The sequence below is a fragment of the Bos indicus x Bos taurus genome, unplaced genomic scaffold (genome assembly GCF_003369695.1).
Source record: "Bos indicus x Bos taurus breed Angus x Brahman F1 hybrid unplaced genomic scaffold, Bos_hybrid_MaternalHap_v2.0 tig00003331_arrow_arrow_obj, whole genome shotgun sequence".
Classification (NCBI taxonomy): Eukaryota; Metazoa; Chordata; class Mammalia; order Artiodactyla; family Bovidae; genus Bos; species Bos indicus x Bos taurus.
In genome coordinates, this window is record NW_020867646.1 from 12,088 (window position 1) to 30,407 (window position 18,320).

Here is an 18,320-nt window from a genome sequence, read left to right on the forward strand (position 1 = left end):
ACTCTCCATTTCTCTTACAAAACGTTCTGTCTCCCTTCCCCTCACTTCCAAACTCCTTGGAAAAGACGTCCATCACCTCTGCATGACCCAAATTGCTTCCATTTAGTTCACCAAAGATTTTTTAAGTGTGCGGGGAGCTGCCCGTGAGAACGGGGTCCTTTGTCTGAAGGACACAGCTCTGGGAGCTGCCTCAGTCCTTGAGGGTTTGCTTGTAAACATAGCTCTCTGTCCCGCCACCCCAGAGATTAGGCGATTATTTACTGCAGAGTTCTGGGCAAACTTCTCATGCACAGGGAAATGTTATCTGGTGTAAGAAATAATAACAGGGTGCCATTCCCATGCTCTCACGATTTCTTGTAACTGTTTGTAAGATGTATAGGTCAACCAAGAAAAAATGTTAACTGTCTTGTCGTTCTCACGCTCTCCTGTATAAATATAAGATGCTAAATAAAGCAGGTGTCAGACCACTTCCCTTTGTGGAGACGTGTCTGAACCTCTTGACCCCATCTTTGTTGTAGAATTCTTTTGCTATAGTTTTCTTTCTCAGCCGCGCCGCGCACGTTCTTGGGACCTGATCGACTTTGCCGGCTGGCACGGGCAGATGGCGCCCGAAAAGGGACCTGAGAATCGGAGCGCGACGACGGCTGCTGCCCGTCAAGATTGAGGTAAGTAACAAGAAATTCCTAATTATTTAAAGTAAAGGACAGGGAGTGTTATTGTAGAGAGTAATAAATCATGGGATAAGACAATAGCCGCCAGTTATTTGTACATATGTTGAAAACTATGTTAAAAGGCAGGGGAATTCATGTAAATAAGTTACAGCTAGAAAAGTTTTTACTTTTTATAAAAGAAGTTTGTCCTTGGTTTCCAGAGAAAAGAACAGTTAATCTGGAAACTTGAAAAAAAGTAGGAAAACAATTGCAGACATATTATTCCTTACATGGTCCCAATCGTGTCCCTGTAGATACTTTTTCTTTGTGGACTCTCATAAGAGACTGTCTGGATCTTAAACATGAGGGACGTAAGATTCAAATGGCCCTCTGGGATTCCACAAAACCCGAAGTTGCAGAGCCTTCTGCCCCTCCGCCTGAGCCGCTTTATGCCGTGCCTGAGGGAACAGCTTGTAAGGCTGGAGGGAATGATGATGTGTTAAGCTCTGATGAACAGAAAGAGTTCAATGAACAAGCGGCTCAGTACCATAGAGAGGATATGCCTTGGGAGATGATGGTTAGCATACAATCCCCCTCAGGAAAAGGGGAATTAAAACATTCAGGGCTTTCCGAAGAACAGCTGGAAAATTTAATTCAAAAAATTGTTATAACAGTAAAGAAGGATGCACAGGGAGACTCCCACTTCAGCCAGCCTATGCCTCCAACATATCCTCCCTCAGTTCTTGCTGGGCTCAATCCACCTGCACCTTTCGTAGAACCACGAGAGCCTGTAACTATCCCTGCTTCTTTGCCCGGTGATAACATAAAAATTAAAAGTGAGATATTATTATCTCCTCTTCAACACGTGATTAAGCGAGCTAATGATGAAGGAGAACATATTCCCGGGTTTTCAAGAATCTATCCAGTATTTGAAAATGCTCAACAGCAGAGGTATTATGAGCCGCTACCCTTTAAACAACTAAAAGAGTTAAAAATGGCTTGTACACAATACGGCCCGACTGCGACATTTACTCAGGCTATTATAGAGGCTTTAAGAAATCAAAATCTGCCACCTAATGATTGAAAACAGGTTGCTCGGGCTTGTTTATCTGGAAGAGATTATTTACTATAGAAATCTGAGTTTGCTGAACAGTGTGGGATCACAGCTGATATCAATCAGCGACAGGGACTGAACACCGCTTATGAAATGATGGTGGGAGAGGAAGATTATCGAGACATTAATAATCAACTTAATTATTTGCCTAGAGCCTACCCTCAGATTAGTGCTGCGGCTCTACGAGCATGAAATAAACTTCCAAATTCTGATAAAAAGACTAAAGATTTATCTAAAATTCGCCAGGGGCCAGATAAACCATATCAAGATTTTGTTGCCCGCCTGCTTGAGACAATTGGTAAAATGATAGGAGATGAACAGGCGGGAATAGTGTTGGCTAAACAGCTTGCTTATGAGAATGCCAATTCGGCTTGTCAAGCTGCCCTGAGACCTTACAGAAAAAAGGGAGGCTTATCCGATTATGTACGGATTTGTGCTGATATCGGCCCTTCGTACGTTCAAGACATAACTTTGGCCACGACATTACAAGGGTTATTGCCTTAGCTGGTTTTAGTAGACGGCTTGATAATCATCATTATCTCTCGGATAAAATTTTACAATTTGCTCACTATCACCAATTTCTCTTCCCAAAAATCATTGTTTCTCAGCCCCTTGCCGACGCCCTAACTGTATTTACTGATGGCTCTTCTAATAGAATAGCTAGTTTGATTATACAGGACAATATTGCCACCTGGCGTACTAATTATAAGTCTGCTCAAGAAGTAAAACTATTTGCCATTTTTCAGGCTCTATTACAAATCTCTGCTCCATTTAATTTATATTCTGACGGTCAATATATCATAAGAGCCTTAAAGACTATTGAGACTGTTCCATTTATTGGTACCCTGAATTCTACTATCCAAACTCTTTTTCGTGATATACAACATTTAATTTGCCCCAGAGTTAATAAATGCTATTTCGGTCATATTCGTACTCACTCTAGACTTCCTAGACCTTTAACAGGAGACAATGCTTTGACTGACGAAGCTACATGTATGATATTTCCTTAATTGGAACAAATGGCAAAAACTTCTCACAGCTTACACCATCAAAACAGCAATAGCTTAAGACTTCAATCTGACATTACTCAAAAAGCTACCAGACAGATTGTTAAACAATGTCAAACATGTCCTCAATTTTTTAGTGTCCCCCATTATGGAGTTAATCCCCGAAGATTGCTGCCAAACGATATATGACAAATAGATGTTACCCATATTCCTAAATTTGATAAACAAAAATTTGTTCATGTTACTATTGACACCTTCTCTGGCTTTTTACATACCTCTCTACAATCCGGAGAAGCTAGCAAACATTGTATAGCTCATTACATTAAATGTTTTGCTGTTATGGGAACCCCTAAGACCATAAAAACAGACAATGGTCCAAGATACACTGGAAAATATTTTCAACTATTTTGTACACAATTGTCTATCTCACATAAAACAGGTATCCCTTATAATCCTCAAGGTCAAGAAATCATTGAACAGACACATCAAACTCTCAAACATCAATTACAAAAACTATAGAAGGGGAAATTGTATCTCAATACCCCCTCCAACTCTCTAAACCATGCTTTATTTGTTCTAAATTTTTATAATTAGACATAAGTGGCTGTTCAACAGCACAGCGATTTTGGAACTTTGATACACAAACAATAAGACCTAAAGTCTTTTGGAAAGACCCACTTGTGGAAAAATGGTATGGACCAGATCCAGTACTAATTTGGAGACGAGGACATGTTTATATTTTCCCACAAGATGCCAAAGCGCCGCGCTGGCTGCCAAAAAGGTTGGTATGCACGGCGGAGATGATCGCTAGTAAACCAGATGAAAAGACTGACGATTCAAGAACATGATAAATTACCATCTCGGCAACAACTTCAGACATTGATGCGAGAGGCACAAAATCGTGTTGCTGTGCAGGGCGATCTGATATCACCTTTAAGCTTCCTGATAACCTTATTAATTATCTTAAATCAGATTAATACTACACATTCTGAAAAATATTCAAGTGCTTACTGGGCTTATTTTCCCGACCCTCCCCTTCTCCAACCGGTGGGCTGGGAGGGATGGTCCATTCCCATATACACTAATGATACTGTGGTTTTGGGTGGATTTTCAGATAAACATATTATTCCTAATCAAGTTAATTTCTCTTATCATGGAGTGTTTGATCATTTACCTATTTGTCTGTCTAGATATTTTAATTCAACAAGATTCTTTTTGTTGGAGAGTCAGGATATGCTGATTATGACAATGGTTGGAGCCTATATATTCCTGGAGTAACAAAAAAATCTAAAATTCTTCAACGTCGTAATGGAACTGGTCCTTTAGATATCCCTTTCTGCGACTTTAAAACAAAGAGAAGAGTCACTGCTGCACCATGGAAACTGTATCGAGATGAAACTGCTACGGTTTATAACATATTTGAGACAAATGAGTCATTGTGGGACTGGTCTCCAGACTCGGCCGGAAACCCTGGAGCTCAAGATAATAAAAACTTTACATCCCGTATTTGAAATTTGGGCGGCTCCAAAGTGTTCCAAACAAAAATCTGGAAACTAGCTGCCACCCTTAGATGTGAGGGTTCCTACCTTCAGGTGAGATCAAAAGTGAGACACGGTTATTTATAGAATCTCACCATGAGATACCCTCCTACATGTGTGCCTCACCCTTATGCTTTACTAGTAAGATCTGTAAAAATACAACCTGGGTTACAATATTATAATGTAACTTGGAAAAATTGTACCTTAACTAACTGCGTTAGGAGAATTACTAATCAAACTAGGGTTCTAGTTTTAAGACAGCCTGCTTTTGTTACGGTTCCTGTAAAGATTAATGGGTCTTGGTATGACAAAAAAGGACTTAAACTTTGGGAAAAAGTAGAGGGTGCCTTAATGTGTTATCACAGGTAAATAGGGTTAATAATTCTGAGATTTGTAGCTTTGGTAACCCTTATTGCTTCCTCGATTACTGCAGCCCTGTCTCCTTGGCACAATCAGTGCAAACTGCAACTTTTGTTAATAATCTGACACAGAATGTATCCGTTACCCTAGAGACTCAAAAAACAATATTGACAAAAAGCTAGAGGACCAATTAAATGCCCTTTATGATGTTGTAAAATTTTTAGGTAAAGAGGTACAAAGTACAAAGTTAAAATTACGGATACAATGTCATGCTGATTTTCGATAGATCTGTGTTACCCCCCAAAAATATAATGGTAGTATAACTGCTTGAAATAAGGTAAAAGCTCATTTAAAAAGTATTTGACATAATAAAAATATTTCCTTAGATTTGCTACATCTACATCAAAAAGTAATAAACATGGAAAATGCACCCAGACCTGATTTAGATGTTACAAAAAGAGCTGAGTCTTTTGTTAAAAAACTTTTTCGACATGTACCTACCGTCAGTAGTATTTGGTACTTGGGAACAGCCATAAAAAGACTATTCTTAATAATTTTAATTGTTTTATTTCCTACACCTTGTTTAATTAAAAAACTGATTGATGATCTATAGATGATAAAGACTTCCATCTATAAAAATTGTCTGCGGTTAAAAAAACATAAACGTACGCTTATATATAAAAAAAGGGAGAGATGCGGGGAGCTGCCCGTGAGAATGGGGTCCTTTGTCTGAAGGACACAGCTCTGGGAGCTGCCTCAGTCCTTGAGGGTTTGCTTGCAAACATAGCTCTCTGTCCCGCCACCCCAGAGATTAGGCGATTATTTACTGCAGAGTTCTGGGCAAACTTCTCATGCACAGGGAAATGTTATCTGGTGTAAGAAATAATAACAGGGTGCCATTCCCATGCTCTCACGATTTCTTGTAACTGTTTGTAAGATGTATAGGTCAACCAAGAAAAAATGTTAACTGTCTTGTCGTTCTCACGCTCTCCTGTATAAATATAAGATGCTAAATAAAGCAGGTGTCAGACCACTTCCCTTTGTGGAGACGTGTCTGAACCTCTTGACCCCATCTTTGTTGTAGAATTCTTTTGCTATAGTTTTCTTTCTCAGCCGCGCCGCGCACGTTCTTGGGACCTGATCGACTTTGCCGGCTGGCACGGGCAGATGGCGCCCGAAAAGGGACCTGAGAATCGGAGCGCGACGACGGCTGCTGCCCGTCAAGATTGAGGTAAGTAACAAGAAATTCCTAATTATTTAAAGTAAAGGACAGGGAGTGTTATTGTAGAGAGTAATAAATCATGGGATAAGACAATAGCCGCCAGTTATTTGTACATATGTTGAAAACTATGTTAAAAGGCAGGGGAATTCATGTAAATAAGTTACAGCTAGAAAAGTTTTTACTTTTTATAAAAGAAGTTTGTCCTTGGTTTCCAGAGAAAAGAACAGTTAATCTGGAAACTTGAAAAAAAGTAGGAAAACAATTGCAGACATATTATTCCTTACATGGTCCCAATCGTGTCCCTGTAGATACTTTTTCTTTGTGGACTCTCATAAGAGACTGTCTGGATCTTAAACATGAGGGACGTAAGATTCAAATGGCCCTCTGGGATTCCACAAAACCCGAAGTTGCAGAGCCTTCTGCCCCTCCGCCTGAGCCGCTTTATGCCGTGCCTGAGGGAACAGCTTGTAAGGCTGGAGGGAATGATGATGTGTTAAGCTCTGATGAACAGAAAGAGTTCAATGAACAAGCGGCTCAGTACCATAGAGAGGATATGCCTTGGGAGATGATGGTTAGCATACAATCCCCCTCAGGAAAAGGGGAATTAAAACATTCAGGGCTTTCCGAAGAACAGCTGGAAAATTTAATTCAAAAAATTGTTATAACAGTAAAGAAGGATGCACAGGGAGACTCCCACTTCAGCCAGCCTATGCCTCCAACATATCCTCCCTCAGTTCTTGCTGGGCTCAATCCACCTGCACCTTTCGTAGAACCACGAGAGCCTGTAACTATCCCTGCTTCTTTGCCCGGTGATAACATAAAAATTAAAAGTGAGATATTATTATCTCCTCTTCAACACGTGATTAAGCGAGCTAATGATGAAGGAGAACATATTCCCGGGTTTTCAAGAATCTATCCAGTATTTGAAAATGCTCAACAGCAGAGGTATTATGAGCCGCTACCCTTTAAACAACTAAAAGAGTTAAAAATGGCTTGTACACAATACGGCCCGACTGCGACATTTACTCAGGCTATTATAGAGGCTTTAAGAAATCAAAATCTGCCACCTAATGATTGAAAACAGGTTGCTCGGGCTTGTTTATCTGGAAGAGATTATTTACTATAGAAATCTGAGTTTGCTGAACAGTGTGGGATCACAGCTGATATCAATCAGCGACAGGGACTGAACACCGCTTATGAAATGATGGTGGGAGAGGAAGATTATCGAGACATTAATAATCAACTTAATTATTTGCCTAGAGCCTACCCTCAGATTAGTGCTGCGGCTCTACGAGCATGAAATAAACTTCCAAATTCTGATAAAAAGACTAAAGATTTATCTAAAATTCGCCAGGGGCCAGATAAACCATATCAAGATTTTGTTGCCCGCCTGCTTGAGACAATTGGTAAAATGATAGGAGATGAACAGGCGGGAATAGTGTTGGCTAAACAGCTTGCTTATGAGAATGCCAATTCGGCTTGTCAAGCTGCCCTGAGACCTTACAGAAAAAAGGGAGGCTTATCCGATTATGTACGGATTTGTGCTGATATCGGCCCTTCGTACGTTCAAGACATAACTTTGGCCACGACATTACAAGGGTTATTGCCTTAGCTGGTTTTAGTAGACGGCTTGATAATCATCATTATCTCTCGGATAAAATTTTACAATTTGCTCACTATCACCAATTTCTCTTCCCAAAAATCATTGTTTCTCAGCCCCTTGCCGACGCCCTAACTGTATTTACTGATGGCTCTTCTAATAGAATAGCTAGTTTGATTATACAGGACAATATTGCCACCTGGCGTACTAATTATAAGTCTGCTCAAGAAGTAAAACTATTTGCCATTTTTCAGGCTCTATTACAAATCTCTGCTCCATTTAATTTATATTCTGACGGTCAATATATCATAAGAGCCTTAAAGACTATTGAGACTGTTCCATTTATTGGTACCCTGAATTCTACTATCCAAACTCTTTTTCGTGATATACAACATTTAATTTGCCCCAGAGTTAATAAATGCTATTTCGGTCATATTCGTACTCACTCTAGACTTCCTAGACCTTTAACAGGAGACAATGCTTTGACTGACGAAGCTACATGTATGATATTTCCTTAATTGGAACAAATGGCAAAAACTTCTCACAGCTTACACCATCAAAACAGCAATAGCTTAAGACTTCAATCTGACATTACTCAAAAAGCTACCAGACAGATTGTTAAACAATGTCAAACATGTCCTCAATTTTTTAGTGTCCCCCATTATGGAGTTAATCCCCGAAGATTGCTGCCAAACGATATATGACAAATAGATGTTACCCATATTCCTAAATTTGATAAACAAAAATTTGTTCATGTTACTATTGACACCTTCTCTGGCTTTTTACATACCTCTCTACAATCCGGAGAAGCTAGCAAACATTGTATAGCTCATTACATTAAATGTTTTGCTGTTATGGGAACCCCTAAGACCATAAAAACAGACAATGGTCCAAGATACACTGGAAAATATTTTCAACTATTTTGTACACAATTGTCTATCTCACATAAAACAGGTATCCCTTATAATCCTCAAGGTCAAGAAATCATTGAACAGACACATCAAACTCTCAAACATCAATTACAAAAACTATAGAAGGGGAAATTGTATCTCAATACCCCCTCCAACTCTCTAAACCATGCTTTATTTGTTCTAAATTTTTATAATTAGACATAAGTGGCTGTTCAACAGCACAGCGATTTTGGAACTTTGATACACAAACAATAAGACCTAAAGTCTTTTGGAAAGACCCACTTGTGGAAAAATGGTATGGACCAGATCCAGTACTAATTTGGAGACGAGGACATGTTTATATTTTCCCACAAGATGCCAAAGCGCCGCGCTGGCTGCCAAAAAGGTTGGTATGCACGGCGGAGATGATCGCTAGTAAACCAGATGAAAAGACTGACGATTCAAGAACATGATAAATTACCATCTCGGCAACAACTTCAGACATTGATGCGAGAGGCACAAAATCGTGTTGCTGTGCAGGGCGATCTGATATCACCTTTAAGCTTCCTGATAACCTTATTAATTATCTTAAATCAGATTAATACTACACATTCTGAAAAATATTCAAGTGCTTACTGGGCTTATTTTCCCGACCCTCCCCTTCTCCAACCGGTGGGCTGGGAGGGATGGTCCATTCCCATATACACTAATGATACTGTGGTTTTGGGTGGATTTTCAGATAAACATATTATTCCTAATCAAGTTAATTTCTCTTATCATGGAGTGTTTGATCATTTACCTATTTGTCTGTCTAGATATTTTAATTCAACAAGATTCTTTTTGTTGGAGAGTCAGGATATGCTGATTATGACAATGGTTGGAGCCTATATATTCCTGGAGTAACAAAAAAATCTAAAATTCTTCAACGTCGTAATGGAACTGGTCCTTTAGATATCCCTTTCTGCGACTTTAAAACAAAGAGAAGAGTCACTGCTGCACCATGGAAACTGTATCGAGATGAAACTGCTACGGTTTATAACATATTTGAGACAAATGAGTCATTGTGGGACTGGTCTCCAGACTCGGCCGGAAACCCTGGAGCTCAAGATAATAAAAACTTTACATCCCGTATTTGAAATTTGGGCGGCTCCAAAGTGTTCCAAACAAAAATCTGGAAACTAGCTGCCACCCTTAGATGTGAGGGTTCCTACCTTCAGGTGAGATCAAAAGTGAGACACGGTTATTTATAGAATCTCACCATGAGATACCCTCCTACATGTGTGCCTCACCCTTATGCTTTACTAGTAAGATCTGTAAAAATACAACCTGGGTTACAATATTATAATGTAACTTGGAAAAATTGTACCTTAACTAACTGCGTTAGGAGAATTACTAATCAAACTAGGGTTCTAGTTTTAAGACAGCCTGCTTTTGTTACGGTTCCTGTAAAGATTAATGGGTCTTGGTATGACAAAAAAGGACTTAAACTTTGGGAAAAAGTAGAGGGTGCCTTAATGTGTTATCACAGGTAAATAGGGTTAATAATTCTGAGATTTGTAGCTTTGGTAACCCTTATTGCTTCCTCGATTACTGCAGCCCTGTCTCCTTGGCACAATCAGTGCAAACTGCAACTTTTGTTAATAATCTGACACAGAATGTATCCGTTACCCTAGAGACTCAAAAAACAATATTGACAAAAAGCTAGAGGACCAATTAAATGCCCTTTATGATGTTGTAAAATTTTTAGGTAAAGAGGTACAAAGTACAAAGTTAAAATTACGGATACAATGTCATGCTGATTTTCGATAGATCTGTGTTACCCCCCAAAAATATAATGGTAGTATAACTGCTTGAAATAAGGTAAAAGCTCATTTAAAAAGTATTTGACATAATAAAAATATTTCCTTAGATTTGCTACATCTACATCAAAAAGTAATAAACATGGAAAATGCACCCAGACCTGATTTAGATGTTACAAAAAGAGCTGAGTCTTTTGTTAAAAAACTTTTTCGACATGTACCTACCGTCAGTAGTATTTGGTACTTGGGAACAGCCATAAAAAGACTATTCTTAATAATTTTAATTGTTTTATTTCCTACACCTTGTTTAATTAAAAAACTGATTGATGATCTATAGATGATAAAGACTTCCATCTATAAAAATTGTCTGCGGTTAAAAAAACATAAACGTACGCTTATATATAAAAAAAAGGGAGAGATGCGGGGAGCTGCCCGTGAGAATGGGGTCCTTTGTCTGAAGGACACAGCTCTGGGAGCTGCCTCAGTCCTTGAGGGTTTGCTTGCAAACATAGCTCTCTGTCCCGCCACCCCAGAGATTAGGCGATTATTTACTGCAGAGTTCTGGGCAAACTTCTCATGCACAGGGAAATGTTATCTGGTGTAAGAAATAATAACAGGGTGCCATTCCCATGCTCTCACGATTTCTTGTAACTGTTTGTAAGATGTATAGGTCAACCAAGAAAAAATGTTAACTGTCTTGTCGTTCTCACGCTCTCCTGTATAAATATAAGATGCTAAATAAAGCAGGTGTCAGACCACTTCCCTTTGTGGAGACGTGTCTGAACCTCTTGACCCCATCTTTGTTGTAGAATTCTTTTGCTATAGTTTTCTTTCTCAGCCGCGCCGCGCACGTTCTTGGGACCTGATCGACTTTGCCGGCTGGCACGGGCAGATGGCGCCCGAAAAGGGACCTGAGAATCGGAGCGCGACGACGGCTGCTGCCCGTCAAGATTGAGGTAAGTAACAAGAAATTCCTAATTATTTAAAGTAAAGGACAGGGAGTGTTATTGTAGAGAGTAATAAATCATGGGATAAGACAATAGCCGCCAGTTATTTGTACATATGTTGAAAACTATGTTAAAAGGCAGGGGAATTCATGTAAATAAGTTACAGCTAGAAAAGTTTTTACTTTTTATAAAAGAAGTTTGTCCTTGGTTTCCAGAGAAAAGAACAGTTAATCTGGAAACTTGAAAAAAAGTAGGAAAACAATTGCAGACATATTATTCCTTACATGGTCCCAATCGTGTCCCTGTAGATACTTTTTCTTTGTGGACTCTCATAAGAGACTGTCTGGATCTTAAACATGAGGGACGTAAGATTCAAATGGCCCTCTGGGATTCCACAAAACCCGAAGTTGCAGAGCCTTCTGCCCCTCCGCCTGAGCCGCTTTATGCCGTGCCTGAGGGAACAGCTTGTAAGGCTGGAGGGAATGATGATGTGTTAAGCTCTGATGAACAGAAAGAGTTCAATGAACAAGCGGCTCAGTACCATAGAGAGGATATGCCTTGGGAGATGATGGTTAGCATACAATCCCCCTCAGGAAAAGGGGAATTAAAACATTCAGGGCTTTCCGAAGAACAGCTGGAAAATTTAATTCAAAAAATTGTTATAACAGTAAAGAAGGATGCACAGGGAGACTCCCACTTCAGCCAGCCTATGCCTCCAACATATCCTCCCTCAGTTCTTGCTGGGCTCAATCCACCTGCACCTTTCGTAGAACCACGAGAGCCTGTAACTATCCCTGCTTCTTTGCCCGGTGATAACATAAAAATTAAAAGTGAGATATTATTATCTCCTCTTCAACACGTGATTAAGCGAGCTAATGATGAAGGAGAACATATTCCCGGGTTTTCAAGAATCTATCCAGTATTTGAAAATGCTCAACAGCAGAGGTATTATGAGCCGCTACCCTTTAAACAACTAAAAGAGTTAAAAATGGCTTGTACACAATACGGCCCGACTGCGACATTTACTCAGGCTATTATAGAGGCTTTAAGAAATCAAAATCTGCCACCTAATGATTGAAAACAGGTTGCTCGGGCTTGTTTATCTGGAAGAGATTATTTACTATAGAAATCTGAGTTTGCTGAACAGTGTGGGATCACAGCTGATATCAATCAGCGACAGGGACTGAACACCGCTTATGAAATGATGGTGGGAGAGGAAGATTATCGAGACATTAATAATCAACTTAATTATTTGCCTAGAGCCTACCCTCAGATTAGTGCTGCGGCTCTACGAGCATGAAATAAACTTCCAAATTCTGATAAAAAGACTAAAGATTTATCTAAAATTCGCCAGGGGCCAGATAAACCATATCAAGATTTTGTTGCCCGCCTGCTTGAGACAATTGGTAAAATGATAGGAGATGAACAGGCGGGAATAGTGTTGGCTAAACAGCTTGCTTATGAGAATGCCAATTCGGCTTGTCAAGCTGCCCTGAGACCTTACAGAAAAAAGGGAGGCTTATCCGATTATGTACGGATTTGTGCTGATATCGGCCCTTCGTACGTTCAAGACATAACTTTGGCCACGACATTACAAGGGTTATTGCCTTAGCTGGTTTTAGTAGACGGCTTGATAATCATCATTATCTCTCGGATAAAATTTTACAATTTGCTCACTATCACCAATTTCTCTTCCCAAAAATCATTGTTTCTCAGCCCCTTGCCGACGCCCTAACTGTATTTACTGATGGCTCTTCTAATAGAATAGCTAGTTTGATTATACAGGACAATATTGCCACCTGGCGTACTAATTATAAGTCTGCTCAAGAAGTAAAACTATTTGCCATTTTTCAGGCTCTATTACAAATCTCTGCTCCATTTAATTTATATTCTGACGGTCAATATATCATAAGAGCCTTAAAGACTATTGAGACTGTTCCATTTATTGGTACCCTGAATTCTACTATCCAAACTCTTTTTCGTGATATACAACATTTAATTTGCCCCAGAGTTAATAAATGCTATTTCGGTCATATTCGTACTCACTCTAGACTTCCTAGACCTTTAACAGGAGACAATGCTTTGACTGACGAAGCTACATGTATGATATTTCCTTAATTGGAACAAATGGCAAAAACTTCTCACAGCTTACACCATCAAAACAGCAATAGCTTAAGACTTCAATCTGACATTACTCAAAAAGCTACCAGACAGATTGTTAAACAATGTCAAACATGTCCTCAATTTTTTAGTGTCCCCCATTATGGAGTTAATCCCCGAAGATTGCTGCCAAACGATATATGACAAATAGATGTTACCCATATTCCTAAATTTGATAAACAAAAATTTGTTCATGTTACTATTGACACCTTCTCTGGCTTTTTACATACCTCTCTACAATCCGGAGAAGCTAGCAAACATTGTATAGCTCATTACATTAAATGTTTTGCTGTTATGGGAACCCCTAAGACCATAAAAACAGACAATGGTCCAAGATACACTGGAAAATATTTTCAACTATTTTGTACACAATTGTCTATCTCACATAAAACAGGTATCCCTTATAATCCTCAAGGTCAAGAAATCATTGAACAGACACATCAAACTCTCAAACATCAATTACAAAAACTATAGAAGGGGAAATTGTATCTCAATACCCCCTCCAACTCTCTAAACCATGCTTTATTTGTTCTAAATTTTTATAATTAGACATAAGTGGCTGTTCAACAGCACAGCGATTTTGGAACTTTGATACACAAACAATAAGACCTAAAGTCTTTTGGAAAGACCCACTTGTGGAAAAATGGTATGGACCAGATCCAGTACTAATTTGGAGACGAGGACATGTTTATATTTTCCCACAAGATGCCAAAGCGCCGCGCTGGCTGCCAAAAAGGTTGGTATGCACGGCGGAGATGATCGCTAGTAAACCAGATGAAAAGACTGACGATTCAAGAACATGATAAATTACCATCTCGGCAACAACTTCAGACATTGATGCGAGAGGCACAAAATCGTGTTGCTGTGCAGGGCGATCTGATATCACCTTTAAGCTTCCTGATAACCTTATTAATTATCTTAAATCAGATTAATACTACACATTCTGAAAAATATTCAAGTGCTTACTGGGCTTATTTTCCCGACCCTCCCCTTCTCCAACCGGTGGGCTGGGAGGGATGGTCCATTCCCATATACACTAATGATACTGTGGTTTTGGGTGGATTTTCAGATAAACATATTATTCCTAATCAAGTTAATTTCTCTTATCATGGAGTGTTTGATCATTTACCTATTTGTCTGTCTAGATATTTTAATTCAACAAGATTCTTTTTGTTGGAGAGTCAGGATATGCTGATTATGACAATGGTTGGAGCCTATATATTCCTGGAGTAACAAAAAAATCTAAAATTCTTCAACGTCGTAATGGAACTGGTCCTTTAGATATCCCTTTCTGCGACTTTAAAACAAAGAGAAGAGTCACTGCTGCACCATGGAAACTGTATCGAGATGAAACTGCTACGGTTTATAACATATTTGAGACAAATGAGTCATTGTGGGACTGGTCTCCAGACTCGGCCGGAAACCCTGGAGCTCAAGATAATAAAAACTTTACATCCCGTATTTGAAATTTGGGCGGCTCCAAAGTGTTCCAAACAAAAATCTGGAAACTAGCTGCCACCCTTAGATGTGAGGGTTCCTACCTTCAGGTGAGATCAAAAGTGAGACACGGTTATTTATAGAATCTCACCATGAGATACCCTCCTACATGTGTGCCTCACCCTTATGCTTTACTAGTAAGATCTGTAAAAATACAACCTGGGTTACAATATTATAATGTAACTTGGAAAAATTGTACCTTAACTAACTGCGTTAGGAGAATTACTAATCAAACTAGGGTTCTAGTTTTAAGACAGCCTGCTTTTGTTACGGTTCCTGTAAAGATTAATGGGTCTTGGTATGACAAAAAAGGACTTAAACTTTGGGAAAAAGTAGAGGGTGCCTTAATGTGTTATCACAGGTAAATAGGGTTAATAATTCTGAGATTTGTAGCTTTGGTAACCCTTATTGCTTCCTCGATTACTGCAGCCCTGTCTCCTTGGCACAATCAGTGCAAACTGCAACTTTTGTTAATAATCTGACACAGAATGTATCCGTTACCCTAGAGACTCAAAAAACAATATTGACAAAAAGCTAGAGGACCAATTAAATGCCCTTTATGATGTTGTAAAATTTTTAGGTAAAGAGGTACAAAGTACAAAGTTAAAATTACGGATACAATGTCATGCTGATTTTCGATAGATCTGTGTTACCCCCCAAAAATATAATGGTAGTATAACTGCTTGAAATAAGGTAAAAGCTCATTTAAAAAGTATTTGACATAATAAAAATATTTCCTTAGATTTGCTACATCTACATCAAAAAGTAATAAACATGGAAAATGCACCCAGACCTGATTTAGATGTTACAAAAAGAGCTGAGTCTTTTGTTAAAAAACTTTTTCGACATGTACCTACCGTCAGTAGTATTTGGTACTTGGGAACAGCCATAAAAAGACTATTCTTAATAATTTTAATTGTTTTATTTCCTACACCTTGTTTAATTAAAAAACTGATTGATGATCTATAGATGATAAAGACTTCCATCTATAAAAATTGTCTGCGGTTAAAAAAACATAAACGTACGCTTATATATAAAAAAAAGGGAGAGATGCGGGGAGCTGCCCGTGAGAATGGGGTCCTTTGTCTGAAGGACACAGCTCTGGGAGCTGCCTCAGTCCTTGAGGGTTTGCTTGCAAACATAGCTCTCTGTCCCGCCACCCCAGAGATTAGGCGATTATTTACTGCAGACACCTGGAGTTCTGGACAAACTTCTCATGCACAGGGAAATGTTATCTGGTGTAAAAAATAATAACAGGGTGCCATTTCCATGCTCTCAAGATTTCTTGTAACTGTTTGTAAGATGTATAGGTCAACCAAGAAAATGTTAACTGTCTTGTCGTTCTCACGCTCTCCTGTATAAATATAAGATGCTAAATAAAGCCGGTGTCAGACCGCTTCCCTTTGTGGAGACGTGTCTGATCCTCTCGACCCCGTCTTTGTTGTAAAATTCTTTTGCTGTAGTTTTCTTTCTCAGCCTCGCCGTACACGTTCTCGGGACCTGATCGACTTTGCCGGCTGGCACTGGCATAAGTGCAAAATCTGACGATGTTTTCCCATTCTTATTTGTACTGAATTGTGAACTGAACTACTAAAATATTCTACCACTCAAATTCATTAAGTAGGTTTTTAGGACATTCATCTCATGATTTACCTCCTACTTCTTAATTTCTTCCAAGTTTCCATCACTGTGTCTTCTTCAACCATGTGTCATTTTTATTAGTTATTACCCCTAGATCCTTCCAAGTCTTTTTCTGACCCAAACTCACTTAAAGGAAAATTAATACAATTCCACAAATTTAATTATCATGATCTCCATGTATACAATTCCACAATGACCTCTAAGATACCAGACTTAATTCCTCAGAGTTCAAACACTTGAGCACATTTTCAAAATGTCTCAGAGATCTGTCATCCCTTTATATTCTCATTTCCTTTTGTTGGAACTATCCAGAGTTGGCAAGCTGAGAAGGCTGGATTTCAATCACCAACCTGTTTCTTAGCCAAAGCATTTATACAGTGCATAAAATAAAACCACTTCTGTTGTTCCAGTCCCACTAAGGTACCCTTTCTGGTTGCCCACTCTCAACCTAAGAGACACTACTTCAACTGAGACAACCCCTAAGCCCAGGCTCTTCTCTCTATGCTGAGTCTCCATTAGGTTTCCAGCCATCCCGCTTTGTTGTATTCCACTGCTGGGTGGGTTCCAGGAGTTTCACATCAAGAATAGAGGGAAGGACAGAGCATAAAGGGTCCCTCAAGCTAGATTATTAAAAATAGAGTCAGACCTTCCACACTTTCAGGATTCATATCCTGCTATCATCTAGATTTTCCTGGACTTGATTTCTGTTCTTGTAGCTGGGTGATCTTGGGTAAATTAATCCAGCTTCCTTCTGCAACTTAGTTTCCTCCACTGTAAAAAATGCAGGTAATAATAGTACATAACTCATGGGTTTGTGAAGGGATTAAATACATTGATTCACATAAAGCACTTAGAAGTGTGCCTGGCAGAAGATAAGTGCTTAATTAAGTAGTTAATAGTTAGTAGTATTTCATCTTTGTCATAATGTTAAGAGAGTGTGTCCCCATCTTTGCTTTAAGTTGCTTTACCTAAGGACTCCTTTAGTTATCCTCTACTAAACACGTGACTGACCCAGGAAAGTTGCATGGGAAAATGGAGGAAAAGCTACCTAAACAATAATAGCAACAGGAGTAATATAATACATTAACAGTAAATCAAGGCTTCACTTGCAGTATCTAATGGAATCCTCACAAAAATTTTATGTGGCAAGTACTATTACCACTTCCATTTTACATACGAGGGGAAAAGGTCCTTAGATAATTTTTCTTAAATTGTTCAGATAGTCTGCCTCTAAAAAGTTTCTGGAACATGCTATTTTGGCAACCCTTTCTTGCACATTTGCCTATGATGTCTGCTTCTGATAGACTGCTTGGAGATTCCTGCTTCTTCAGACAATGCCATGACACTGTACCCTTATGCTACCAGCAGTAAAGCTTTTTCTTGTGATCCAAGTGGGTTTTTACCACATAAGAATTTGTCAAAACTCCTAAGAGGGTATTTATTCTATGCCTTCAGCACATTTAAGTGGAAAAGTCTGGGGCACTCTTTCCCAATAAAGATCATGTATTTTCCTCACAGGATTGCCCTGGAAGAAGCCAGCAAGGAGAACAGTAACTCAGATTTTTACACAAAAATGCAAGTTGACCATCCTAGCTACATCCATTCCATGTCTGTCTTGGAGAGGGGGACAAGCAAGGACCACAACCATCCCCAATTCCAGGTGATATGTCCTGTAACCAGTTGGGTTTCTGCATATACTATCCAAACCAACTATTTCCAGAGTGGGATGTGCACAAACGGATTCACTGGGGTACAGGAAGAAATGTGGAATTCCCATTTAAGCTGATTCTTTTATCCAAGAAAATAAACTAAACTGTATTAAAACGTAACAAATGGATCAACACTGACATCCTCACAATCTGCATGTCAGAAAGTCGCCAGTCATGACTGGTGTC

The 18,320-nt window shown here is 39.1% G+C and overlaps 3 protein-coding genes across 3 annotated transcripts; all 3 read left to right on the plus strand.

Moving 5' to 3' along the window:
* Window positions 1-369: 369 nt before the first annotated feature.
* LOC113888956 lies at window positions 370-5,339 on the plus strand. Its single transcript, XM_027535893.1, has one exon. It carries the CDS (start codon window positions 1,033-1,035, stop codon window positions 1,732-1,734), a length of 702 nt encoding a protein of 233 aa, XP_027391694.1. The 5' UTR covers window positions 370-1,032; the 3' UTR covers window positions 1,735-5,339.
* A 265-nt stretch (window positions 5,340-5,604) lies between these two features.
* Window positions 5,605-10,619, plus strand: LOC113888957. Its single transcript, XM_027535895.1, has one exon. It carries the CDS (start codon window positions 6,268-6,270, stop codon window positions 6,967-6,969), a length of 702 nt encoding a protein of 233 aa, XP_027391696.1. The 5' UTR covers window positions 5,605-6,267; the 3' UTR covers window positions 6,970-10,619.
* Window positions 10,620-10,840: 221 nt separating this feature from the next.
* LOC113888958 lies at window positions 10,841-15,855 on the plus strand. The gene has a single exon (XM_027535896.1). It carries the CDS (start codon window positions 11,504-11,506, stop codon window positions 12,203-12,205), a length of 702 nt encoding a protein of 233 aa, XP_027391697.1. The 5' UTR covers window positions 10,841-11,503; the 3' UTR covers window positions 12,206-15,855.
* The last annotated feature ends 2,465 nt before the right edge of the window (window positions 15,856-18,320 follow it).

Bases quoted from the DNA above. Each gene is read 5' to 3' on its own strand.
- LOC113888957 (XM_027535895.1), top strand. From the start codon at position 6,268: ATGGCCCTCTGGGATTCCACAAAACCCGAAGTTGCAGAGCCTTCTGCC.
- LOC113888958 (XM_027535896.1), top strand. From the start codon at position 11,504: ATGGCCCTCTGGGATTCCACAAAACCCGAAGTTGCAGAGCCTTCTGCC.
- LOC113888956 (XM_027535893.1), top strand. From the start codon at position 1,033: ATGGCCCTCTGGGATTCCACAAAACCCGAAGTTGCAGAGCCTTCTGCC.